Source organism: Carassius auratus, unplaced genomic scaffold (genome assembly GCF_003368295.1).
Source record: "Carassius auratus strain Wakin unplaced genomic scaffold, ASM336829v1 scaf_tig00039608, whole genome shotgun sequence".
NCBI lineage: Eukaryota > Metazoa > Chordata > Actinopteri > Cypriniformes > Cyprinidae > Carassius > Carassius auratus.
This window is the reverse complement of record NW_020526528.1, coordinates 1-27500: the sequence shown is the minus strand read 5'-3', so window position 1 is coordinate 27500 and position 27500 is coordinate 1. Positions and strand designations below refer to the sequence as shown.

General features: G+C 38.8%; 1 protein-coding gene across 1 annotated transcript; it reads left to right on the top strand.

The window, feature by feature from the left end:
• Nucleotides 1-80: 80 nt before the first annotated feature.
• Nucleotides 81-27197, top strand: LOC113084029 (prickle-like protein 1; the record flags this gene model as incomplete). The annotated part of the gene is given in 11 exon segments (XM_026254761.1): nucleotides 81-420; nucleotides 630-734; nucleotides 21743-21916; nucleotides 23940-23987; nucleotides 23989-24027; nucleotides 24029-24055; nucleotides 24753-24890; nucleotides 24970-25173; nucleotides 26057-26243; nucleotides 26350-27036; nucleotides 27039-27197. Coding segments are annotated over 10 exon segments (1711 nt in total), but the record flags the coding sequence as incomplete, so codon positions are not given.
• Nucleotides 27198-27500: the final 303 nt, after the last annotated feature.

Below are 27500 nucleotides of genomic sequence, written 5' to 3'. Positions count from 1 at the left end.
AATAATTGTATCATATGCAATCATGTTGATAAGTATTTTTAGAAGTTGTAACTGGAAGACATCAGAACCGAGCCAGGCTTGAGTTTTCCTCCAGTAACTGAGCTCTGGAGCGCTCGTGTTGACTGATTCAGACGGCTGGAGTCTGACGCAGAAGCACAGGGGGAGTATTGTGTCGTCTGGATGGATCCCCCTCCGGCTGTGAATCACTCTCCACACGTCAGGAATCTGAGAGACTTCAGGATCAAAGCAGGGAATGCTGAACGCTGCCAGAACAACTCCAGCGATTGTGGAAATGTGTCCAGCAGAATCCAGAGGCACTCACCTGGAGCTTCAGGACAACATTCAGTCCAGCCTCCAAAATCACAGAGGAACGTCCAGTGTTTCACGTGCTCCACCTGATTATACGTAACATCTCGAAAGGTCAGAAACAGTTCAGGTCAAAAACAACAACAACTGTGTGTCTTCAGTTTCTAACCAAAGGTAGTTTTAGTGTATTTTAGTCCTGTTTTCCAGTATAATATCATAACATTCTTAAATAATAATCAAGAGAATAATAACTGCATTTAAAGATTGACCTTTACCTGCACTTGATGTTTGTATTTCACTGTTTGCCATCATTGTTCTGACAGATTTCTGACGCTCTCGAGCCTCAAGGAGAATTGACTGAGGACCAGACAAGGCTGTGGATGATCCTAGTAGAAATATTGTTATATAACTGCTGTCAAGAGGTCAAGGTTTGGTTTAGACTTATTTCTAACTCTAAAGCTCATGAAATAATGATAATGGCAGAATGCTAAACACTGAAAGGGTAGAACAATAGGATTGTTTTTCAAATGCAAAAAAAAAAAAAAAGTTTTGTTTTTTTCTTTAGATTGATTGATTTTAAATAGATTTTTGATTTCATTTTGAAATGTGACCCAGACATGTTTTTCTGAGATGGATCCTAACCTATGGAAACGTTTCTGCCATGGAATATGGATCTAAGAATTAATTCTAAGAAATAAATCGGAATTATTAATGTAAACGCATACTTATGGGAAAAGTCAGAATTGTGAGAAGAAAAAACACAGAAACAAGGTTTACATCCTCCAGTTTTCACTTTTAAAATTCTGTTGCAGAGTTACAAGAGAATTCTGAGGGGGGAAGATGAGAAAAGTTAGAATTCCGAGAGAATTGAAGGATCTAAATTCAGAATTCTGGGGGGGGAAGTCTGAGTTGTGGAATGCAAATGCAGAATTCTGAGAATAAAGTCAGAATTCCGATATGCAAATGCAGAATTCTGGGGAGAAAAAATAGAATTATAAGATGCAAATGTTGAACTCTGGGAAAAGGTCAGAGCTGAGAGAAGTTAACAGAGTTATGTGTCGGTGTGTGTGTGTGTGTGTGTTGGGGGGGGGTTATGATATGCAAGAACAGAATTCTGGGGGAAAAGTCAGAATCGCGGGATGCAAAAAGGATTCATGGGAAAAAGTCAGAATTCTGATATGCATTTCTGGGGGGGGGGGGGGGGGGGGGGTTATATCTCTGAGTTGCAAATGCTGAAATCTGGGGGGAAAGTCAGAATTGTGGGATGCAAACAGAATTCTGGAGGGAACATGAATCAGAATTGCATGCTGAAAATGCATAATTTGGAGAAAAAGTCAGAATTGCGAAAAATACCAATGCTGAATTCTGGGAAAACGTCAGAACTTGAGACTAACACCAGAGAAAATCTTGAGGCAAGACACAGTCTGAAACACAGCAGTTAATGAGCTAACACTGAATTAAAGCTTGAAGAGATTGATGCAGTAAAGCTAAAGTAGTGTTTGCTTTAGTAATACACACAGTTTGATCAGACACACGTCCAGGTCTCTCAGGCTGGGGTTTTGAGCTCTGATTGGCTGATGTTTGATGGTGGACTGAAGCCAGGTGACTGGAGCATGGGTTCGATCCTTCCTTCTGTTTGTTTGTCTTCCTGCCTTTGTTTATTCTCCAGATTTCCTGAGCAAACGCAGCGCAGCAGGATCGCTCTATTCCAGTGGTCAATTACATCAAATCTACTGAGTGGTTTATTTAATGACCCCAGTTGAGTGAGGCCTTGTTTCTCTGCCAGGCTTCACTAAATCAAAGTGAGCTTTAAGCAAATATTTTCCAGTTTTATTTAGGGGATTTCATCAAATGATTTATTAACACTGCTTTAAATGATTTTCTTCCTCGCTATTTTTGACTTGTTTTACAGTAGGCATATCTAAGCGTTCTTAAATCAAGATACATTTACTTGAGATGCAAAAAAAGTAAGTGAGTTTACGCTTAAAGCAAGGAACAAATATCTGAATATTGTGATAGAAAAACTAACTTAAATCAAAGTCAAAACAAGTTTATTTCTCTGACCCCATGCATTGGCAGATAGTTGCTTTAAGCAAAAACTCATTTTCCCAATTTGTTCTAGGAACAAGTGTTTGTAAAATAAAATGATCTTGATTTAAAATGTTTAGATGTTTTGTTGAAAAAAGACAAAAATAATAAGTGAAGTTTACATGGAGTCGTATATATATCACAGTACTGATAAACAGCCAAATAAAGATATTACTGCATGAAATGTTATTGAAAAATGGTTTAACAAATATCAAACTTCCAATCATAAAAATGTAAGATCCGTCACCTCATTTGATTATTTTCTCTTTTTATGTGGACTAACATCGTAAAATCACATTTAATACATAAAATATTATTTTGCTTGGCATAAAATGGCAAATAAAGTAATTTTCTTGGAAAAAAACAAGAATGTACAAACGTACAAACGCAGGGCAGAGACTCATTGTGGAAGATCTGAATGCTATTGTCCTTGAACCAAGAGCCTGTTTCACACCGGAAACCTCTCAATTAATTATTAGAATGGATAAAAAAGGGGGAAAACTGCTTTAGATTTCCATTCAAAGAGCAAAATCCACCCAGAGAGGGAGGAGGAGGAGAATCCCGGCAGGAGATTAAGAACTTGTGCTGGTTCTCCGCTGGGACGTTCGGAAGTGGTCCACAGCAAAACCGCATCTTTGCCTAATTAGCAGAGTTTGTTGGAGCGCTTAGCCTGCGGGAGACGGCCTGAGCTCTCAATCTTGTTTAAGGATTAAACGCTCGGTCCACACGTCATGAGGACAGGGAGGAGGAAGTCCTCGCTCACGCTTTCACAGGTCTGTGTGTCATTAGTGAAGATGTGCTCGACAGTCTCGATGCTAATCCATGCTAATCCTAACCCAGTCGGAAAACGAATTATTCTAACATTAAAACCTACAAGGTTCAGGTTTAGGTTTAGAGAACGTTTGGAGAACATTTTGTTTTAGTTCCTATGAGTACAATGTTCATTCAGGTTCCAAAAAACGATTCTAAGAATGTTAAGAATTGGTTCCCCAAAAACAGCACCAATGGAACGTTAAACTAATGTCAGGAGAACGTTCTGTGTTCGGACAGCAGAGCACTTTATAATGCACATTTACAGAGAAGAGCTCTCTAACAGGGTCATATGATGCACTTTTAAGTTTTCCTTTCTCTTTGGAGTGTAACAAGCTGTTTGTGAATAGATAAAATCCCTAAAGTTGCAAAGACTGAAGTCTCAAATCCATAGAGATATTCTTTATCAAAGTTAAGACTCATCCACTCAAACTCCTCATTTAAACACGCCCCCACACGTCTATGTCACTGTGTGGGAAATTTGCATAACTCCGCCCAGAAAGAAGGCATAACCTTTGATTCTTACTGTAGTAAGAGTAATGATAAGTAAAATATATGTTTTTGCATTTGAAATGTAATTTAAATGATTTGTATGTTAATAATAATCATGTTTACTTATACAAACAAAGTTTGCAAAGTAGTAATAATAATTCTCTCATTGGTGTCTGCTTCTGAATCACCGAAGCCATTCTGGTGAAACATCTCAGATAAAGTTGATGCTCTGCCATGATACGCTCTGAAAAAGCAACATCTGCGCAATAAATTTTGATTTTAGGTTTTTTGGCTCTAAATATGTTCTGCTTATGGTGGGAATGATCATCTGAAATATCCAATGGATGACAGCACACAAAACATTGGTGTGTTATGATGTGGTTCATGTATAAATTTGTTACTAGTCCCTCTCCCGCCACAGAAGCCCATAAATCAGAGGATAAATTACACAGTACAAGGAAAGTCCATTAGAAAGCAGTGTAAGTGGAGGCCATTGCTAGTCTACAACTCCATCATGTTGCTGAAAGCATTTTTACGAGCCTCGGCCATAAATATTGGGGCAGATAAAGCGCAGATAAGGGGTAGATAAGAGCGAGTGTGACGGGCAGGTTTGGGGCTAATGGTTTAGCATGTCTTCAGGCACGCTGACCGCGGTAAACCAGGTCTGAGATATGATATCTGTGAGCACAACGCCTTGAAGAAACCCTGCTGATCCACTGCAGGAGAGACGCAGGAATAACTCACATTTCCAAAACACACTGAGCTGTGGACCTAACTCAACATATTAATGTCTGATCTGATGTTTACGATGGACTGAAGCGTGTGTTTGACAAGCTGAAGATGGTTCACTTAACCAATGCTTTAAGACTAAAAGTAGCTCATAACTCACTAAAAAAATTGTGCATAAGGAAAGTGACAGCAGTGACATTTTTCATGAAAAATACATTTAAAAAAAAATATACGCTGCATGGTATCGAACCACATGTTGTCAGTCATGGTCTACTCACTAAAGTAAGTAGTTAAATCCATGTGTATTCTAGTTTTGTACAATTCCCTAACAATAAAGAAGATCACAGCAGTGAGTTCAGCTGAATGCTTTATATGAAATCATCATTTCTGATAACTGAAATAGACAGTGGACTTATGGCCATCAGTGTGATTTTATTTCAAAATAAATGATATTTGTTAAGCTTGCACTCATTTCATCATATATTTCACAATATTTATACAGCATTTTCTTTTTAAAATGTAATTTATATAATATATTTGATAGTTATAAACACATAATTGTATGAACAATTACACCTTCTTGTGACAGCAATGTTTGTCTTTTAATTAATTAAGCATCATAAAACTGCTCGTCCCCACAGTCATGTAAAGAGGAACAGTGCTTTATTATAATGTTAAAAACATATATTTAAAATATAAAGAAGTCGCATCCCTAAAGTGTTTTTCAAGTGTAATAGTTCTGTAAAGGCTAGGGATGGAAAAATGATATTTTCATAGAGTGTAGCGCGCGTGTGTGCGCGCCTCTCACGTGACGCACGCGGACGCGCAGCGGTGTGATTGCGCGCAGGAGGGACCCAAACCTCCCCGACACACTTCCTCACACACAAACACACTCAGTGCCACTCATCTGTGTGTGTGTTTGAGCTGTGATATGCGGGGTACAGCTCCGGAGCAGCAGTGACCGACGCTAATGAGCGCAAACCCGGATCTGCTCTGCTAATAAACACCATCTGTGCTGGAGAGGGCATTTTTTGGGTCGAGAGATTAGGGTAAGTTCTGATGCGTGGCGGCTGATAAGTGTGTGAAAGACTGACGGATATATATATAGTGGTTAAATCTTTTGCTCTTTTGTGGGATTCCTGATTCGAGACTCGTGAAGCTTGAGTTATTATGTGGAGAAAGGAGAAGTGTCCCGAGAGCTTCTGCTCTATTTCTAAACTCGCTATCCAGGTCACTCGTTAAGAAAGGGCTAGAGACACTGTGTACTAAAGCATGTCTTGCATGTGTGTCCAAGAGTTTGTTTGGACCCAGCTGTGCCTGTCACTTCAGTGACAACTGCTCTGAACCCAGAAAACTGCGGGTTATCTTCCATCTCCAGCTTAACCAGAAGGGTTTGATGTTAATCTGCAGAGTTTTTCCATGAAGTTCCTCAAGGGCTGCTCCTCATGCTTTTCACTTCACGTCACTGATCGGTATCACTGGCTTTTTACAGACGCTCTTAAAAAGAAAGCTTCTTCATTGGCATCAGTGGTTCCATGAAGAGCCATTAAGTGCACAAAAGTCTCTCTTTATAGTGGAAATGGTTCTTTAGATTATTAAAAAAAAATGTTAAACTAAGAAAAACATGGATCTTCTACGAACTGTTGTTTGAAAGGTGTTTTGATGAACCAAAATTGGTTTTTCCATGGCCTCATGGTGAAAACTCCTATCTGGTATTTTTATTGAGTGCTGGGATTGATGGATTGATGAAGATCTTTGAAGATTCATGGAACTTTCCGTTGTATAGAAGCCTTTTAATAGTGGAAGAAGATTCTTTAGGAAAAATAATGGTTCTTTTCAGAACTGTTTGCTGAAAGGTTCTTTTTGGGAACCAACAAAGGTTTATAGTGGCCATGACCATCAAAACAGTCATCCATAAGCGATATTTTGTTATATCATGATATTTGTGCATGAAAAACAGACCAAAAGTCCATTTTCTCACCTGCTTCTCTGAAATCTTTGAGATTCATTGGCGTTTGACATCAAAGGCACGCCATTTTTTTGATTCTGAACTTGATTCTGGGTTTGTTCCATCATATGACTTCTGAAGACTGTTAAGCAACTTTTGTGGTTTTGTAGCAACTAGATAGCCGCTTCTTTGCATGTAAATAATTGCTTTTGCAGTGGTTTATGAATGTCAATGCAAAATAGCTTAAATTTGGGTTTGTTCCTCGTGTAAATCCATCACACGACTTCTGAAGACATGGATATTTGTGCCGCGTGAAGAATCTTCAGATTCTCTTTATTTTCTGTTCCAGTGAAGAACGGTTGGCCAGAAGCTTTGGACTGGAAAAGTGTGTTTTTTCCGTGAGCTCTGTTTATTCGATCCGTTTTAGCGCAGTTTGAGCCAGAAGGGAAGTTGAAATCAGATTCTGCGTGGTACAGTAGGAGTTTATCTTCACTGATGTCTGTGACAGCAGTCATGAAGCCGTTTGCTCTGGTGCCAGCTGGCAGAGATCGGCCCCACAGGAGAGCGCACATGTCAACAGGACTCAGTTTCCATGTGGAGACACATTCACCAACACCAGGCTCAAGTGAGAGCGAGACGATGCCCAAGAGCCTTCAGGAGAAACTGACAGACCTGCTTCATGGCATTGATGTGTGCTTGACATAACTACTGGTCAGTGAGTGGTCTTTAACACTTGAAGTGCTTGAGATGGTGGCGCTCTCTAGTGGTGGTGTGCAGACCTGTGCTTTTACTGACCGACTCAAGTCAAGGATGAATAAGCCTTGATTTAATGCACCTTTAGTGAGGCTTTTCTTCTTGTCTTCTTGGATAAATTCTGTTTGGTTTCAACCATGTCCAGTAGACTTCCAGTGATTTAACACGATTCAACTGAAAATGAGGAAAAACAAGACAAGAACCAGGATTGTTGGGAAACCTGGAAATATGAGGAAAGTGTGATTTCTAGACCTTGAAAAGTCATGGATATGAATAAAATGGTTGTTTTTTTATTTGTATGAATATCATTCTGAATGATTTTAGGCAGGCTTTGAATTTAGTTGTGAACAAAACTTCCTGTGATCCTAAAATAATTGTTTCCAGGCTTAAAATTAAATTAAAATTAATCTAAAATAACCAAAATAAATAAATAAATATTTCTATTTTTTTATTTGCTCCCTCTATGGCTATTTTTAATTTAATTTTATTTTATTTTATTTTATTTTATTTTATTTTATTTTATTTTATTTTATTTTATTTAAGAAAAAGAATTCTCCATTCATCCATTGTCAATATTGGTTAAACCTTGAAAAAGCTTCTAAAACTTTTGGAATTCTGAAATGTAATTATTTAAATTACAAATTATTTTAGACAGACTTTGAATATTAATGTGGACAAAACTTTTAATGGCTTAATGTGCTTTAAATTAAAACAAAACCAGTTAAAACAAGTAAAGAAAACCTGGAAAGCTCAAGAAAAATAATAGTCTTACAATTATAAACATTTATTATTACATCCATTTTGGTGTTTGTCAAAATCAAAATGTGTATTTATTATTTGTCAATTCATTGGTTAAATGCTGAAATGGCTCCACAAACTTCTGGAACTCTAACATTTAATTATTTGCATTATAATTAGTTTAGTTAATCAGTTTAAGTCATTTTAGAGGGATGTTTGATCAGATTCAGAAAGGCTGAGATTTCTTTTTTCTCTAATAGAAATGTTTAGTTTTTTCTGCCTCCTGATACAGAATGGTTAGTGATATCAGTTTTCTTCTCAAGTGAGCGTGCACCAGGCTCGGGATGGCTGGGATGTTTCCAGTCCTGCAGGAGATGTGTGTGATGCTCTCTCTCTGCTCTGATGGTGTTAATGTGTGTGTTTGGCGTGAGATTACAGGCCGCTCTTGTAAACAGATGGAGCGTTCACTGTGAGTGTGTGTGGCAGTCGGCCAGAAGACTGGAGAGTGAAGTCCTCGTGCCAGTGTGTGTTGATTTAACGTCTGGAGCACAGAGCGCTGCTTGTGTCCAGCGAAACGAATCACAGCTCTGCGTTCATGTCAAACGCTTTTATAGAGTCGACTGCCTGAGCTCCTGGAGGAAGAATAACAGCGTCTTTCACGAACAGACGTGTCAGAGCGGGGATTTATGAGACCAACATCAGGGCCGGAGGGAATATGAGGGCGAGGTGTGTCTGTAATGGTGGAAACAGAAACTCAATGGGGTTAATCAGAATCATGTTTTCGTTATTAATGTTGACTTCATGAGTTTATGTGCATTATTTGTTTCTTTTCGATCTTTTAGTTGGTTCATCATGAGGCTTGTGCATCTAGTTTCCCGTCAGCCTGTTTATGTAGATATACAAACAAAGCATGGATTGTCTGTAATCTGCATGCTTTTTTTGTATTAGTGATGTATGTGTGCATAAGCATATGCATGCATGTGTGTGTGTGTGTGTGTATGAGCAAAAATAGCCTCTTAATTATATATATAATTCTGTCTACAAACTCACCAAACAACATCAATGGTCAAAGACTTAAATGATTTCAAAGCCATTTGTTTTCTGAAAATGTTTTGCCTTGCACTTGCAAAATAGCACATTCTGTTAGTTTTACTGTCAAATAAATAAAACATGAAAGTGACCTGTTTTACCCCCAGGTCTTAAAGGGTTAAAGTGCTTAAAAAACAGCTGTCAAGCCATTTAAGACAAACTATTAGTTTAAAGTCAGCATGAGATCAAAACTGATTTACTGTGTTTTATGGAAGTCATGTTTTTTATCATCTGAAACATGCTACGATTACATCACTTGCTCAGCAATGGAAGTGAATGGGTGCCGTCAGAATGAAAGTCCAAACAGGTGATAAAAACATCACAATAATCCACAAGTTAACTGCTTGATCTGTGCAGATTTCTCTCCTGATTCAGACCAGAACACGTCTTCACTGGAGGAAGTGTTATTCTGGATTATAGACTCTATGTGTTTGAGTTAAAATCATCTTAATGCTGGATGTGTTTCAGGTTTTGTCTTCTCCAGATGTTCACTGATGGACTGGAGTGCTGTGGATTATTGTGATGTTTTTATCAGACTCTCATTCTGACGGCACCCATTCACTTCCATTGGTGAGCAAGTGATGTAATCGTAGCATGTTTCAGATGATAAAAAAACATGACTCTGATGCAATGCTTCCTTTCTATAAATCTGTGAAGAGGAGTGCAACTAAAACACGTTTATAGTGTGATGCTGCTGAATATCCTGTTTCTCTTGGAAATATGGCCGATTATGTAAATAAAATGCATTTCATGTTGATTTTAATCAGCTGTGAGAAATCAAGGTCTGCTGTAGTAGCGAGTGATTTAACCCTCGACTTGCTTGCGGTGAGAAGTCAGATGTGTGTTCAGGCCTCATTAGCACAGACTGATTATATTTGGCCGCGGCGACACATGCTACACATTATTCTGGTCAGATTACAGCAGGCTGGCTTCTCTTTCACCGTGTGTGCCTCGTGATGCAGCGGATGTGGATCTCTAGGCCTCCTTGCCAGCATGAATCATGGGAAATATCTAACAGGCCGCTTGGTTTGACTACTATATGTGGAGAGTTATTCTGTTCAGCGGTGTGTGTTCATACTGTATGTGCTTCCTGACTGTGTGTTTGATGGAGGATGTGGTGAGGTGAGGTCAAAGGTCACGCTACAGGTGGGTCAATATTGACAGAGTGACACAGTGAGGACAGTGAGACCGTGTGTGTGTGTGTGTGTGTGTGTGTGCAGACAGACAGCAGACGGAGGTGATCAAAGCGCAGGAGTTTGTTTGGAAGACTCACACTGTCTTCCTGCTCAAGGCTGAAAGAAAACATTGGGACAGCAGAAAACCAGATGTGCACACACACACACACACACACACACACACACACACACACGCTGTTGAGCTTTAGGATATTAGATTCAATGCTAAATCATTCCACATATGCTTGTTCTTTTGCCGTGTTTCTAAAGCCTGTGAACATGTAAGTCATTATTTATGTATTGTTTTGTGAACAGATTGTCATAGACATATATTAAATACGTTCCATTGCAAAATTAAGATGCTAATTATATCTCCTGAAAGGTATGGTGTCCCTTTCCTAAACAGGGTTATTTGTTTGCCTTAAAATGTGAAAAAAATCAAATAAAATTCTTAAAGGAGCGGTTCCCCAATATAACACGGTGGACAATTCAAGGGACATGGACAGACGTTATAGTTTTTATTACCAAATGATCAATACACTCAAACTTAGTTACCTCTTATTTAACAACATGTTTTACAATATATGATTTATTTTTATGAATTTAATGAGCAGTGTTTGTTGAACCGGCGATTTTCGGTTTTGATTACTTTTCGATTAATCGTCCAACCCTACTTTCAAGGCAAATGAGTTATGTACAGGACGTCAGAAGGCACCCTACAGTGATATTAAACCATAAGCAATAAAGTAAATAATCAGAGTTTATTTAGCAATTTATATTATTTATTTTTTAGCTTGCCTGTTTTTATATTTTACATATGCATTTAGAAGATGCTTTATCCAAATAATGACTGTTAAGAAAGAACAGATATTTGGCCTATTTGTCTAAAACAATATGATTTAATCATATGTTAATATATTAATATAATTTGTCGTTCTATTTAAACACTTTCCGATCAGTGTTATTTTAGTACCAATGAGATGCTATTATAGTTCTTATTGATATTTAGATTTATTTTTATTCTGTATTTTGTATTTTAATTGGAGTTCAAGTTTTTTTCATTTTCATTGTGTGTTTTTTTTTATACGTCTATATAGTTATTATTCATTTTTATTTCAGCTTTAGTTACTTTAGACAAAAGCTAATATAAAATAAGCCTAGTTTTTAAATATATTTTAACTATGAAATGGTTTTAGTTCACTATAATAACTCTGTTTCTGATGTATCACCCTTGAGTTTGGATCAAAAGGTTGGGAACGGCTGACCTTTAGGCTCAGTAAAGTGAAATATAACTCAAAGGCACATGAGGGCAATGAAAGCTGCCTCTAAAAGGCCACTATTGGACCAGAGGTCAAAGGTCACAGGCTGTCACACCTCCATTGCCACGGTCAGTCCGTGTGTGTCGCCGCTTTGGGTCAAATCCATTACAAGCCCCGTTCAATGAAGCCGACGGTGGGTTTGAGGGGGATTGTGGGTAATTTGGGCCGTACCTGAGGGAGAGTTCAGAAGGGATTCTGGGAGGTTTCAGGGCCTCTTTAACTTCCCTGCTTCTCTTAATGATGTGAACGCTGCCCGATGAAGTGTGTGTCAGCGGTTCATGTGCTCTGTTCAGTGTGTGTGATGGAGAACTCAAACACTCTTTTGGGTGACGCTCATATCACTCAGTGAGTGTGTCTTGTGCTCATTTACTGGTGAACCTCATGAAAACAACACGTCCAGGTCACATTTCACAGCAAAATGACTTTATATTCAGCAGTTAATCACCAAAGTTCTCATAACTGGGATCCATCTGATATTTTTGCTGATTGTTTTCAGATCGATTCTCATTACTGTAGTACCAAGCTGTATAAATACTTTTTATGTTTTAATATATGTTATTTATATTGTAATATATTCCTGGGTGAAATAACCTGCAGGTTTTCTTTAATGGTTGAGTGTGAATGTCAGTTTGCTCTCGCAGTAGGATTGTGTGTAAGTCACTGTCTTTGTTGTGTATGTAAACTGTTACATTGTCACTAAACTGTCAGCACAAACCCCTCTCGACCTCTCTGACCGCGTGTGTGTGTGTGTGTGTGTGTGTGTGTGTGCAGACGCTCATTGTGTGCTTCGAGTGGCCTCTATAAAGCAGCTTCCTGCTCGTAACACCCCGGGGTGCTGCTCGAGCGCCGCAGATGTGACGTCTGGAGAGTTAACCCTTCACTAGACACCAAAACGAGAGCCAACATTAATGATCTGTTTTTAGGAGATCAAACATCTCCTGAACTCCAAAGTCAAGTTTCATCTCAAGTATTACTTGGTTATTACGGTTTAAGACTTTGGCTGAACTGGAGTCAGTGTTATTTCAGTATAATTGAGACACTAGTACAGCTTTTTTAATAGATATTTTTTAATTTTTATAATGCTAATAACAAGTTCTGAACTTTTCACGTGTTTTTGTTATTTTTGTTTTTTTATATTTCTATGTACATAGTTTTTTTATAGTTCCATATAGTTTTTTAGTTTTATAGTTTTTTTATTTCTTTATAGTTTGTCATTTTTATAATAAAAAATTTTTTTTTTTAAATAAGTTGATATTTATTTTTTTAATTATTCAGAGATTTTAAATATAATTTAAGTAAAAGGTTAAGTACTTTAGTTTTTTTATATCGTATATTTTTGTCATTTTTATTAGCCTTTGTTTTTTAAAATATATTTATACAGTTTTTAAATGTCTGTATAGTTTTTGTTAATATTATATAATTTTTTATATTTGTAGTAAAATGTTTATTACTTGTTTCTGTAATTTTTTTATATATATTTCTCTCTCTATATATTTTTCTTTTACTTTTTATTTGTTTTTTAATGTCTGTATAGCTTTATGTAATTTAAAAATATAAATATTTATTTGCCAAATGGCTGAAATAAGTATGTTTTTTTTTTCACTTAATATTTAGTTTCAATTTGAAGTAATACAATTATTTTTGGATTTATTTAACAATTAAAAACCCTGCATTCATAGAACACTGAAAAAAAGTTAATCAATAAATAATAAAGGTGGTTTTAACGTCACTTTTTTTTATTACAAATGTACATTCATTTATATCAACAAAACAGGCCTTTTTCAGTAGTTGACTTGAAGCTTAAATTGAATAAGTCTTAGCGAGATGGTGGTCGACCAGAGATGACTTTTGGTATCATTAGGATTGAGTTTAGCTTGATTCTGCACTAAATGAAGGGATCTGTGGGCGTTTGACAGTGATAATCTCTCTAAGTCAATATCAGGCTGCAGAGTTGACCTCTCGCTATTCTTTAGGACCGTGGCCATTGCTTTTTACAGTAGGATAACAGCACTTTATTGTTCTTTATGGCTGTTCCTTTGTTAGGCCTGTGTTCTGATAACAGCCATTGGCAGGTCATTAAAGTCCCAGAACAGCCTCACTTTTATGATAAGGAGTGGACACAACTGAGGTCTATCTGCAACAATAGCTGCTAACGGTCATAAATAGCCAAACTCAGGTCCATCGCACCAGTCTGACCCTCAGAGACCAGCCCCCCAAGGCATGCTGGGATATCTAGAGCCAATACACACAGCCTGACCTCAAGATCCACAGCGTTTATTATGTTGTATCCCAACACGCGTTAAATTATCTAGGCTTAAATGTGAGCTGGTATATCGAATTCATATTTATTTGGATTGGACAGTTTTAACATAAACTCATAAACCTAATGTGATGCATATTTCTCAGTCATACAGAAAAGAAACTGGCCAGAGTTTATGTTTATCATCAATAAATCCAGTTTTTTACATTATCATTAATTTAAACCCATTGAAAACTGCTTGTTCTATCGCTAGACATAAATTAACCAATTTTCATACTTTTTACATGAATACATTTAATTGGCATGCTTTTATTCAAAATTATTTCTTTATTTTGAGTGCCGAATCTGACCCGTTTCATTTGTGTCACAAAAAAAAAATATGCATCACATTATGTTTAATAGTTTTGTTTATATTAACACAAAATGTGTGTAATATTTGTAATCCAAATGTTTTTTTATCCAGTCTGTATTGGCTTTTTGGTTGAATTTATGTCCGTTCTGAATGACATGCCATTTCAAAACAAATGTCTTAATATTAGTATTTATGAAAATTTTTACAATTAATTTCTGAACAAGTATTTGACTTATTTTCTGCATTTTTTTTTTTTTTTTTACTTTGGGAAACATTTCAGAAAAAATAACTGAATAATATTAAAGTATTTATGAATATAAACAGTATTTCTTTCTGGTTTTCCGTTTCAAATATCTAAGATTTAAAATCATTTTCTCATTGGAGAAATCTTGTTTTTATCTTGTTGTAGATGTAACCCCTACAGTTTATATTGGTTTATTGGTTGTTTTTATTGCAACTCTGAGTGAAAAACCAAATTTCAATCAAATAACTAAATATTAAATCATTTTTACTGAGCGCAGACATTTTCTCACTCTGTGTTTTCTGTTACAAATATCTTATTCAGTCTTAAGGACTAAATGTTTTATTAATTGAAGTAACGTCGAAGTCCAAAAGGCAAGTATTTTAATATCCCTGCTTCAGTGGCAGTATTATATGTCTATATGTAGTCGTTTAATGGTCTTCTACATGAACACAGTCGTCCATGTGATAATTAGCCCACATAAAGAGTCTGAATTTAGGACGCTGTCAAATATGGGTCAGTCGTTCTGAGTCCTACAAGCGTCCTGGAGCTGGTGTTAAAGCGACTCTCTTCAGTGTGAGTGTGTCCGGTCACGCCGGGTCAAAGTGGCCTTTCTGTTTTACAGCCCGAGAGGCTGGAGCCAGGTGTGAGGTGCTGTGACCATCAGATTTACGACCCCTCTTGTGCTCAGAAAGGCTCCCGGGTCAGGGATGTGTGACTTGGCCTGTTTTATATTCCACAGGAATCCTTGTTCAACCCTGAACTGTGAAAGAAGTGTGATGGATTGGTCTATTTTCAGGGGCGTCCTGAAAACCAGGACAGATAGAGTTCTCATGTGAAGGGCTCTTCTCTAGGGTTTCGGGAAGACTTTGGTATTTTTGGCTCAGGAGTTTGTATAAATGACTTCATTCACATCCGTCAGTGACCTGGGACTCGACTCACTACAGCTCATTTATCAGTCGCTTTCTTGCTCAATAGTGCTTGAAGTGCCACACAACAAAATAGCTTTTTTTAGCAGATCTTTATTAACTTTTTGGTTGGATTTATGACAATTCTGAGTGGGAAAAAAGCCATTTTAGAAGAAAATGCATAAATATTACACTATATTTAAACCATTTCACTGGAAAAGTTGACCTTTTCACTCAGTATTTTTAATGAACCAAAACCGTTGCAATGATTATTTGTGACCCTGGAGCACAAAAGCAGTCTTAAAGGTCAATTTTGTGAAATTGAGATTTATGCATCATCTGAAAGCTGAATAAATGATCTCTCCATTGATGTGTGGTTTGTTCGGAGGACAATATTTGTCTGAGATACAACTATTAGAAAATCTGAGGGAGCAAAAAAATCTAAATTTGGAGAAAATCATCTTTAAAGTTGTTCAGATGAAGTTCTTAGCAATGCATATTAATAATCAGAAATGAAGTTTTGATATATTTATATTAGTAAATTTAAACATCTTCATGGAACATAATCTTTACTTAATATCTTAATGATTTTTGGCATAATAGAAACATTTATAATTTTGACTCATACAATGAATTATTGTCTATTGCTGCAAATATAGCCCAGAGACTTCAGACTGGTTATGTGCTCCAGGGACACGTTTGAGACCTGCATGAAACACAGTGTGGTTAAAGTGACTTTTTCCAGTTTCTCAAGCTGTGAATTTGTATAGAGAACCAAAAATATAGTTGTTAGCTTCTTTTAAAGTACCAGTTATAATCCATTTTGACCCCAAAGCTGTTTCTTTTCCATCTACAGTCTGACACTGTGGGATTTAAATGCTGTTTTTAGTACGTGCCGCAGCGTTTCAGATGCATGAAAAGCCTCTCAGTAAGTCAGAGGGTTTGTTTATCTTTCGGCGAGCCGCTGATACGAGGGGGTACGAGTTCCCTCTTCCTCTTTGTTTCTCTAATACAAAGGGCTGTGCTTTGGACCGGCTCCTGCTGTGTTTGCACCTCTGTGGCCTTGAACGCAACAATGGCGTTGTCCTCCAAAAAACTCCATGAGCACCATGCCATTACCAGCCCTTTTATTCAGGCCAACAGTCGTAAAAGGCTTAGTGGGCATTCTGGATCTGTTATAAGCATCCTATATTGGTAGGTTAGATTTGGTTTTGGGGAAAAAAGACAATTAAGATGGATTTAAGGTACAGTTGTTGCCCTGTTTGGTTCAACAATGGGAGCCAACATCATTGGCCAATTAGCCGAGCTGTTGAATCCGACACTTTTCGCGAACCCCAAGGGAAGTTTTCATTTCATGAACACAAAGTTGTTGGTTTGTACCTCGCCGTTTGAGGTAACAACAAAGCCCACCCTGGGTAGAAGAATCCAGTTTCATAACTTCCTCAAGCATCCCTCATTCAGGAAACCAAGGCCTCGTCCTCGTCGTCCTCGTTGTTTGTTTAAACAACAGGAAGGTCTTCACCTTTAGCACATTCCACAGGAAATGAAGGAAAATGAGGTAAACTGTCTCTCTAGGCAGGACCCTGAGGTTCGTGGGGTCAGTACTTGGGCAGCTGACCGTACAGCGCTCACAAAGCGAGAATTCATTTCCATTCTGCACTCATCATAATCTTTCAGATGTGTTCATTCAAAGAACTCCTGTAGGTTTGTTTTTCTGTCACATGTATGAAGGAAAAGCCTTGGTCTCCTTGTGGATTGGCAACTGTTGAACAGTTCTAGCATTTCTAGTTTGGACTAGCCTCCCAAAGAGTGTATTTCCCCAAATGGTGCACATACTAACATCAAAACAATGGTATGGAAGTGGATTGGCTCTGATAGGGATGGCCTTTTTTGATTTGCATGATAAACACTCTGTAAGGTACCATGTGGAGTCTTTCGGGTGTTGTGGTCTGGACCCGATGACATCTTTGTTGTCTTGAGAAGGGAAAGAGTGATGTATGACTGAAACCGTATTAATGCATAAAGGGCCACTGTAGATAAAATCAGTTTATGAACACGTATTCGTGATTTAAACGTGTTTTTTCTTAAAGAGCCAAATGACAAAATAAAATGGAGATTTTTAGTATACAATGAGAAAAGATTTTTTCTGCTTACTATATTTTCTTTTCAGTTGATTTAAAATAAAATAAAAACGAAATATGCTTTTTACATCAAAATGATTTTTTTGAAGTCTCATTTTCCAGATTTAATATCTGGGGTCACAAAAATAAACTAGCAAATATTTTATTCTATTGTAACAATTAGTTCACATGTATGTATGTATGTATGTATGTATGTACGTATTTATTTATTTTATGCAACTTGATTTAAAATGTTTAGAAAGTTGTACTGGGAAACTAGACAAAAATATAGAAAAAGAAAATGTTAAATGTTAATTATTTACCATTTTTCCTTTTTTTAACCCTTTCAACAAACGGCAAATAACATGTTCAATTCTAAACTCTATAAGACCAGATCCTGATAACATTGACATGACATTTGCATGTATAAGAAAGAACATGAGTGATTTGTTGGGTGTTTTCACACTTAATAAGAAAACAAGATGAGTTGCTCAACTTGTGAAACTTGACCACTGCTGTTCTGTGTTTGTAGTGAAGGGGGTTTGGTTTAGAGGGTCCAGGGCCCACGCTGAGGGCCGAGCTTCAGTTGTTGGGGGAGTGGCTCCACAGGACTCCAGTAAATGGAAGAGACATCTGCTGGAGTTGCTCTCCAAACACTCTACTGTACACGTCCTGCATGAGAATTACGAGACGCCGTCTGCTTTGGATTTAAAGGGGATGAGGCTCACACTGTAAACATGTAGTCAAGGATCTACGGGACTTTTGGTGAACACTGTTTAATTTGGAAAGCATTGAATAGGTTGAAGACGTTGCTGAGCGTGAAGGTAAGGTCACTGTTGGGTTTTTCCTTTTGTATATCGCATTGAAAGTCTTTCCTACAGGGGTTTAGGAGCGAATCATTTAACCTATATTTTGCTGTGCCACGTCCTACTTCTTCTAGTTATATTTGGAAGCTTTTGTAAACTTCTCAGATCTAGGTCTAACTGTAGGGGCAGCTCAAACTCTGCATGGTCTGTTGAAAAGAAAAAGGTGTCAGAGAGGTGTGTTGTGGGTAAATATCAGACGCTTCTAGTCATCTGGCTCCAGCGGGTCAGAACGCAGGTGGTCTTCAGTCTGTTGGGACAAGCCTAGAAACCATTTGGTCTTGGAATAACACTCCAGTTCTTCAAAGTTTGGCCAAAAGTTTGGGAGGATCACCCAAATGCTCAAAAATGAGTCAACACTGCCATCCTTCCTGTTTCTACCATCTAGTATTCTCTGATGGCGCTTTCAGTAAAACATCCACTTTGATTTTGTCCCATTTTAAGATTTTTTTTCTTGTATGATTAGAGCATTTTAATTGGAAATATGTTCAAAAATATGTTTTTGATATAGCAGTTGTATGACTTTTGGGGGGCAAAAACTATTCATTAGTTTCTATAATTGGTAATTGGACTGATATCCATGTTTGTTTGGTTAATTAACCAAAGTGGTCAATGCTTTCCAATAAATTGAGAAATCTAAATATTTTAAAGGTGAAATGGTGCTTTAATTTAATACATATTTTACATACGTCTCATTTGCCACCATTAAATAGCATAATTTCTAATATATCAGTATTGTTTGGCTCCACTATACCTATCTGTGATTTATTGGCCACTAGTAAAACAAAAAACAAAAAAACGTTTAATTAATTGCCCATCTAAGGGTTTTATTTCTAGCTTACGTTTTAGTTTGCTGTAGTTTTGTACTTGTTTGTTTGAGAAGATTCAAAGATGCTTTTGTATTCAAATGTTTTTTGGAAGTGACATGTCATGAGAAACATGTATTTGTTGGATTGAAGTTTTATTACTGGCACAACAGCCGTGGAGAGAAACTCCTCATTCGTGGAGCGCAGGAATCGCTCACATCATCTGCCAGTTCTGCTGTTCTTAACATTAAACCGAAGACAGAATTCCAGCACTGGCTCAGATCTGGATCGTGCCAAATCAAACAAGTCCTGACGGGCCGGACTAATGGAGTGGCATCAGTGCCAGAGGATCTGCCAAATATGAACGTTTCCACATTTACTGGGCCTATTGTTTTTACATGCACACCATTCATAATCATCTCATTAACCACATCATTTTTAATGTACCTATAATGAGTGTCATTCTGAATAATTTAGCTGAGAAAAATGGGATAGTTGTGTCAGATTATGGTCTCATTTACTGTCTCTGAAAACTTGATTCTGTTGGCATAGCTAATACTACGCTTACAGTAATTGAACGTGGTTTAACACATGCTATTTCTAGGAGAACTGCAACTTCACAGTTGCTCTAAAGTTGTGGAAATGAGCTATTCAAGATTAAATCTGTTATGTCTTCACTGGGAATCCTTGCAACACACATGCAAGTTATTCTGTTGGAGCGTGCATTTGCATTGTGTTGAACAGTCGTATGATTTTCATTAGCCTTGTGAAGTATTGCAGAATTTAAAGTAAAGAATAAAGGTGCTTGAAATGCATTAATTCCCTAGAAGTCGGATGGTTCTTTGCTATGCTGAGGGTCCATTACCATATAAGTTGCTAGCAGTTACACAGTGTGATAACCGGGGTCCATCCCCTCCCCAGGCAACTCAGCCTCCACCCATCTACCTCCTATTGAGGGCCATTCAGGCCTCCCGTGGGTGGATCTAACAGATATGCATCTCAGACCTCCAAAGTCATGTTAACAAGCAGCTCTACAAGAGAGCAGGCTGTTAAACACTCTGAGCTGGAGGGCTTTTCCAGGGCGAGTGGCGCAGACAGGAACTGCCTTGGTTTCCCCGAGGTCCCTGCGATTCACTCAGAACCACTCAATCGTAAAATAACTGTTTATTTTCAATGCGGTTTCTCTTCACTTGGGATGTTGATTAGATCTGGGGGCTCAGGAAATGATGCTGATGGCATCTAAGACAGAAATTAGCATACTTAAGGAGACTGTTTAGCAGAATGGGTGTTGCCACTTTGAGCTCCTTTCCTCTATCAGTGACTTCCTCTGAAGAAAATACCATGTCCTAGTGGGTTTTGGGAAGACTTGTAGCATGGCAGGGAATATATATCTTGAGCCAAAATTGGAAAACCAGGTTAATGATTGAGGAGTCTCTTACAAGAGCCTTGTAAAAGGTTATTTTGTCTGTATGATTTCAACAGAATTCAACTGAAGTGAATTTCAGACCTGATCAGACAACCATGTGGGGTCATTTCAGTTGTCCCCCATCATGAGGGGTCTGGCATGCTTGCATTTGCTCCGAAAACTCAATTGGCACGAATACAATATCAATTTAATTGCAATGCAATAGACTTGCCCAGCTTTAATGTATAGTTGAGCCTTCTTATAATGTGTGTTTTTGTGAAAATGTTACTACGGTGAATCGGTTTTGAGGGATTTTACTGATGCATTACTCTTTCTACTTCTGATCTGGTTGGATAGTCATAACATGGAAGATTAATTATCTCTCGAGTAGATGCAGTATTTTTTTTTTTTATAATTAAGCCAGTTTTAGATATTTACCACAATGTGGCATTAGTTTCATTAAAAAAAAAAAGTAAGCACATTTTCCATTTTTCATAATTCTTACAGCATTGGGAAATAAATAAGATCTACTCATTTCATTGGTGTGATACATGATTTGATTCTGTTAGATTCACCCTCTTTCGTTGTTGATGAACCTATCTGGATTTATCTTCTCAAACCAGTCCAAATTGCTGTACACGAGGAACTAACACCTGTCAGCATGTTCAGTCCATCCGTCTCACCTGTTTTCATTCCAAAAGCAGCAGCTCCAGAGATCAAAGCGTCAGATGATACGTCACTCAGCAGGACGTGATCCGGTGTGGCAGGTTCTAAAACACCGTCCTCAACAAACAGCACAGGGGCTTGAAGAAAGACATGGTTTCAAAGCATTACCATATGGCTTTGTTGTGCTTTGTGTCCTGAATGGACTTCAAAGGAGGGACGGGGAAGAACGTGTCTTGAGAAATTTCAGTCTGAAGTAAACTGTTGTTGGGGAAAGTCATATATGGCGTGCATTAGTGCTTAACTTAACCAGAAGAGCGTCCCAGTAGAAGGACATGGAAAATACCAGAAAGCTTCCACGGTGATGATGAGTCAGGAAAATGCATTAAAGTAAATAGACTGTAAAAGAGTTAGGATGGTTGTAGTTTGAAGGGAATGTCCGACCACATCACGGCAAAACTCTGCACAATAGCAGTAATAATAAAACTGCCATCGTTTTATGAGCAGAATCTATTTAACAGGCCTCCACCCCAGGCTGGAAGTCACCGTTACTGTCGTTAATGTTTAGGATGCTGCTTTATTCCATTTGCCTTTCTGTTCTCATCCCAATACAATGCATCTTACGAGGCGTTTTATCATGTGGTTTTGTGATCCATGACACACTGTTTCCTCTCTAGGACGACTTTCTGATGAATTCCGGAGGGTTCCACGGCGCCATCAGGCCGCTCGACATGGAGCCGAAGGTCAACAAGCTCGCGTTCGGCTTCCAGCGCAGCTCCACCTCGGATGACGACTCTGGCTGCGCCTTGGAGGAATACGCATGGGTGCCGCCGGGGCTTCGACCAGAGCAGGTAAACCGTCTCTATGGGTTCATGACAGTCTAGAATGCATTGCAGTAGGCATTAATATATAGGCCATCTCATAAATGTTAACATAAGAGGAAATCACTGGCTGGTCTTGATTGAACTGCTTTTGTAGTTTTAATAATCAGTTTATTTGTAGTAAATACAAGGGATTTTAATGTGATTATTTGTGTTTCTTACTTGAATGCTAGCTGTAAGGTTGCTAGCTGATTTTACTTTGAAACCCTTCAGAATACGAACTTGATTCTTCTCAAAAGTGACTCCATTGATTTTCAAAGCGCTGTAGCGCAGTCATTTTATGTCCAATTCCGACAAATCATACATCATTTTGAAGGCCTTTCAAATGAAGAATGTGAAACTAAAAATAATTTGTTTTTGAAAATTGCCAGCACAGATCCCATTTAACCGAGAACTTACCTCATTGCTTACCTCATTGCTTTTACGTCAGAACAACACATTTGGGTTAGAAAACAGAGGCAGTCTAAACCCAAAATGGCAACATCTTTAGAAAAAATGTATTGATTTTGACATTGTTCGATGGGGAAAACTGCAGTCCATTAACAGCAATGTCTTCAGTGTTAGGGAAGGACTGAATAGTAACATGCAGTTCAACATGTGATGTGTAAGTTGTTATACAATAAATGCACCAGATGTGATCTTTATTAAAATTCCAAAATGTTAGCCAATCATTTTGTCAGCAGAGCTTGTCATAGTCACTAAGATTTAGAGGACCGACTGCATTTTTGCAGACACAGCTAAACACTGTGAAGGAAGCACCCCACAGGCATTTGGGAACAGGAAATGCTGCTTTTATTTACAAACTACTTCATGGAAAATCTGCAAGTCATTATCTCAAGCTGCCAGACAAAAGGGCTTGAAACGATGAGGAAAAGCGGCTCGCTAACAGACAAACTTTTTTCCTGCCACTGGCCACAAAGGCGGTCCTCTCGTGGCTGGAGGCGCGCCGTTTCCAGCCGATGTCCCACACTTCCCCCCCCCCGGCTGCCCTCGAGAGCACCCCTGAATAAAATCTGAAGTGACGGGTGAGGGAAAAGGTCTAAAGCGATTTGGAGACCCATAAAATCCCAGTGCAGCTTTTGTGTTAAATGCAAGAGTCAACTGTAATGCCTTTATGGCAGCCGTTCTGTGGATTGCCCTGCATATTATAGGTGATTATTGTTGGGAAGAACACAAACACTCAAGAATAGCGTTGTTCAAGGGCCTAAGGCTCAGTACCAGAGGTAATATGAGGGTGATTTATGGTGCCACTCTTCAACAGGTCTAAATGGCATTCCAGTAGACTGACTCGACACTCTTTATGCAGGAAAAGACAGGCTCAGTCCAGCTATTTATCTGGGGGCTGTTACGACCAGTGCTCATAAAGAGAGCTCACTCATAAGGCATAGGTCACAGTGTCAAAGAAGCACAATAGAGTACAGTAAAAAGCCCAAACTGGTGTCTCAAGTCTCAAGGGTCAACTTAGTCCTCAGGGTTTTGTTGACAGATACACAGGAATGACGTGCCAAAAAAAATCTGATTGGTGCACCTGATACGCCTTTCATGACGCACAACAAAAACTGATCAGTTCACTTGTGATAGATACACTACTCTTCTGCTCAGCAAGCCTGCATTTATTTGATCTGGAGTACATCAAAATAAGTGACACTTTTTAAATATTTTTACCATTTAAAAGAAGTAATTTCTATTGGAATGTATTTTAAAATGTCATTTATTCTTGTGATTTCAAAGCTGATTTTTTTTTAGCATCATTACTCCAGTCACATGATCCTACAGAAATCATTCTAATATTACGGCTAAAAAAAAGCAATTATTGTTCAGCTTTTAATTATTCGGCTTTGAAATCACAAGAATAAATTGAATCTTAAAATATATTCAAATAGAAAACGGTTCAAAAAGATTTGTTCATTGTTGTCTAGTTCATTGTTGGTAGCTTCCTTTTGGACTTTGCACATACTCTGACTGACCCGATCTGTCTCCATCTCGCCTCCAGGTCCAGCTGTACTTCTCCTGTCTACCTGAGGACAAAGTCCCTTATGTGAAACAGCCCCGGGGAGAAATACCGCATCAAACAGCTCCTGTAACCAGCTCCCTCCTCATGACAATGAGGTTGAGTTTATAGAAACAATGGAAAGCAGGAGCTTCATCAAGCAGCCATGAAAGCCCCTATTGTTCCCCAGCATCGCTGCAGTCCAAAATGCCCACGCATCACATTCAAAACCCCCTCAAATAGCCATTTAGCTGAAACGTGGTGTGTGTGTTTTTTTAGCTTCACGGGGTTTAGAGCTTCACCACATTCCTTGCCATCACAGAAAGAGGCTTTGTCACTTCGTATCTCTGTGGTGTGTGTGTACAATGAGGACTTTTGAGGGGAAGATTGTATAATGCTGCTTGGGGAGATTCGATCTGGCATTGATTTTGGTCACATAACATGCAATTTTATTGTTATCTGTAGCACTGTGGCGTCTCAGCTCAAACGTGCATTGCTTATGACTTAATGTTTTCCTTTAAATCAAGAGTGTTCCTTTTTGCCCTTTGAATCAGTGGGGAATTAGCATAAAAGGTTTGCTAAACTAACACTGTTATGCAACCAATAGGCCTAGCTAAGATAATTTTTTACTTTTGTTGCAGTGCAGTCTGATTTATTGGATCACATTTCACGCATTTGTATTTGTCCAACTCCCTCAATACTTTCTCTAGTTCTCCATCGATGCTTTTCTTCCTTGTTTAAAAAACCTGCATGTGGTCCGCGAGGGCTTCTTTCTGAATAGTTTGACAGCAAACACGTTTTAAATGTCTCCCTCAGGTGCGATACTGCCAGTCTCTCAGCGAAGAAGAGAAGAAGGAGCTTCACATGTTTAGCGTGCAGAGAAAGAAAGAGGCCCTCGGGCGAGGAACTCTGAAACTGCTGCCAAGGACGATGCTTCATGCGGCGTGTGAACACGTAGGTGTTTGAACCAAGAGTCTCGTGCTCTAGCAAGTGACTGTTTGGTGCTGATTGCTTAAACATTTTGCCTCCTCAGTGTGGAGAGAACGTCAGTGGAGGGGAGATGGTGGTGTTTGCTTCACGGGCAGGACCTAGTCAGTGTTGGCACCCAGCGTGCTTCACATGTTCCACCTGTAATGAGCTCCTGGTTGATCTCATTTACTTCTACCAAGATGGCAAGGTCCATTGTGGACGGCATCATGCTGAATTACTAAAGCCACGCTGTTCCTCTTGTGATGAGGTGAGTTTTGTTTTCCAAAGGCCATGCTCATTATTATTTAGTTTCTTTAATCTTTGGGTAGGCATAAGAGGCACTTCCTCCAGTGCTTAGTCTCTTTCATTGCAACATATGAAAACATTTTAGAATCTGCATCTGAAGTGGCATTTGGATGTATTTACACAGTTTAATGTAGCTCAGAGGGGATGCATTTAACATGCAGTTACAAATGCAAAAATAATAGTTGGTTTATAAACGTTGAATACTGACATTTAAAATATGAACAAATAGATGAGTGAGTGAGTCATTGAGATTCAAATGATTAGTTCAAACAGCAGATTCAGTCAGGAACAAAGCATTTTACTGTTATTGAGTGAGTCACTGAATCATTTATTCAAACGATTAGTTCAAAAAGCTGATTCATTCAATAAGGAAACACCATCCTGTGTGTTGGTCAGAGACGCAAAACATTGCTGTGATCTTTGTTTGGAATTATTTTGGTTGGTAAAACTGAGGCAACGTTGTTTCTCAAATGTATGCCACTTAATGCTAACTTTAACTTTTATTTAATGTTACTCGATAATGTCAGTTCGCACATTGTTAAAACAACACTTCGCAGAAGATAAACTGTATTTCGCACACCACAACCTCGACTCAAAGTGGGAAATGAATCATCCAAAAACTAATCACAGAATGAATCATTGTGCATACACTTTTTGCAAACGAGCAGAGGTGTTTTTAGAGTCTAACATGCAAGCGCCAGACCACTGATTAGTCAAACCTGCTTTCCTGCAGTCTGTGTTCTTCTGACTTTAACGTATATGCTTTAAAGTATACATTTGAATTAAGATATGTGTGGTGAAGTAAAAGTGAAATCACTCATTTGTTGCTGTTTTTGTCCTTTCAGATAATTTTTGCGGATGAGTGCACGGAAGCAGAGGGTCGTCACTGGCATATGAAGCACTTTTCCTGCTTTGAATGCGAGACCATCCTGGGTGGTCAGCGGTACATCATGAAGGATGGTCGGCCCTACTGCTGCGGTTGCTTCGAGTCTCTGTACGCGGAGTATTGTGAGGCCTGCGGTGAACACATCGGTAAGCCCAAATGTCTCTCTCTGATGTCTCGACGTCATTTACCACAAACCATGTTACGCTTTCGCCTTTGAGAAGCTGACCTTTAACTCCTGTTTTTTTCTTCTAGGAGTGGACCATGCCCAAATGACGTATGATGGCCTTCATTGGCACGCCACAGATGCTTGTTTTAGCTGCGCTCAGTGCAAGGGCTCCTTGCTTGGGTGTCCCTTTCTACCCAAAGAAGGCAGGATCTACTGTTCCAAGGCCTGCAGCCTTGGGGAGGACGTCCATGCTTCAGATTCTTCAGATTCAGCTTTCCAATCCGCAAGATCTCGGGAATCACGGCGCAGCGTGAAGATGGGCAAAAGCAGTCGCTCTGCAGACCAGTGTCGACAGTCTCTTCTCTTTTCGCCCGCAGGCAACTACAAGTTCCCCGGACTCTCAGGGAACGCCGATGACACCTTGTCCAACAAGCTGTCACAGCTAAGCTTCGCAGATAACCACTTCTGGAGGAACAGGGAGGAGCAGGAAGCACCTGAGGACCATGAGGAATGGGCTGAGCACGAGGACTACATGACCCAGCTCCTCCTCAAGTTTGGTGAACATGGGATGTTCCAGCAGCCGGACGACACCAGGCCGACTGACCTCTGGACGGCCGATTCTGAGGGTAAAAAAAAGATGGAGTCAAGGATGCCAGGCAGTGGTGGAATGGCAATCCTGGCCAGTAAAAAATACAAGGCAGACATGTACTGGGCACAGTCCCAGGATGGACTAGGTGACTCTGCGTACGGAAGCCACCCTGGACCTGCAAGCAGCAGAAGCTCCAGGAGCTCGATTTGGAGCATGGAGCCAGCTTTAAGCATGAAGATAAACAGTGGTTTAATGACTCACTGGAGTGCATCACAGATGAACTGAAGCAAGCAGAGCAGAACATCAGAGACTCGATGGACTCCTTGGCACTCTCCAACATCACAGGTGAGACTAAAGGATCAATGTGCAATTGACATTCTTGAGTGCAACAATGTTGGGGTAACCATTACTTTAAGTAATGCATTGCTTTTAAATTTACAAGAAAAAAAAAGTAGCACAAGTCTTTGTTTTCTTATTTATTCAGTAAACACCTTTCCATGTTACGAAAAATTGAAAGGAAGAGCCTGAGGCTTATTAATTACACTTTTGGTATGAAAGGGTTTTTGGGTATTTCTTGTTATTAAAAAGGGTGTTGATGGTGCAGTGGAAAAGACACATGCCTTTGGTGTGAGAGACCCGGGTTCGAAT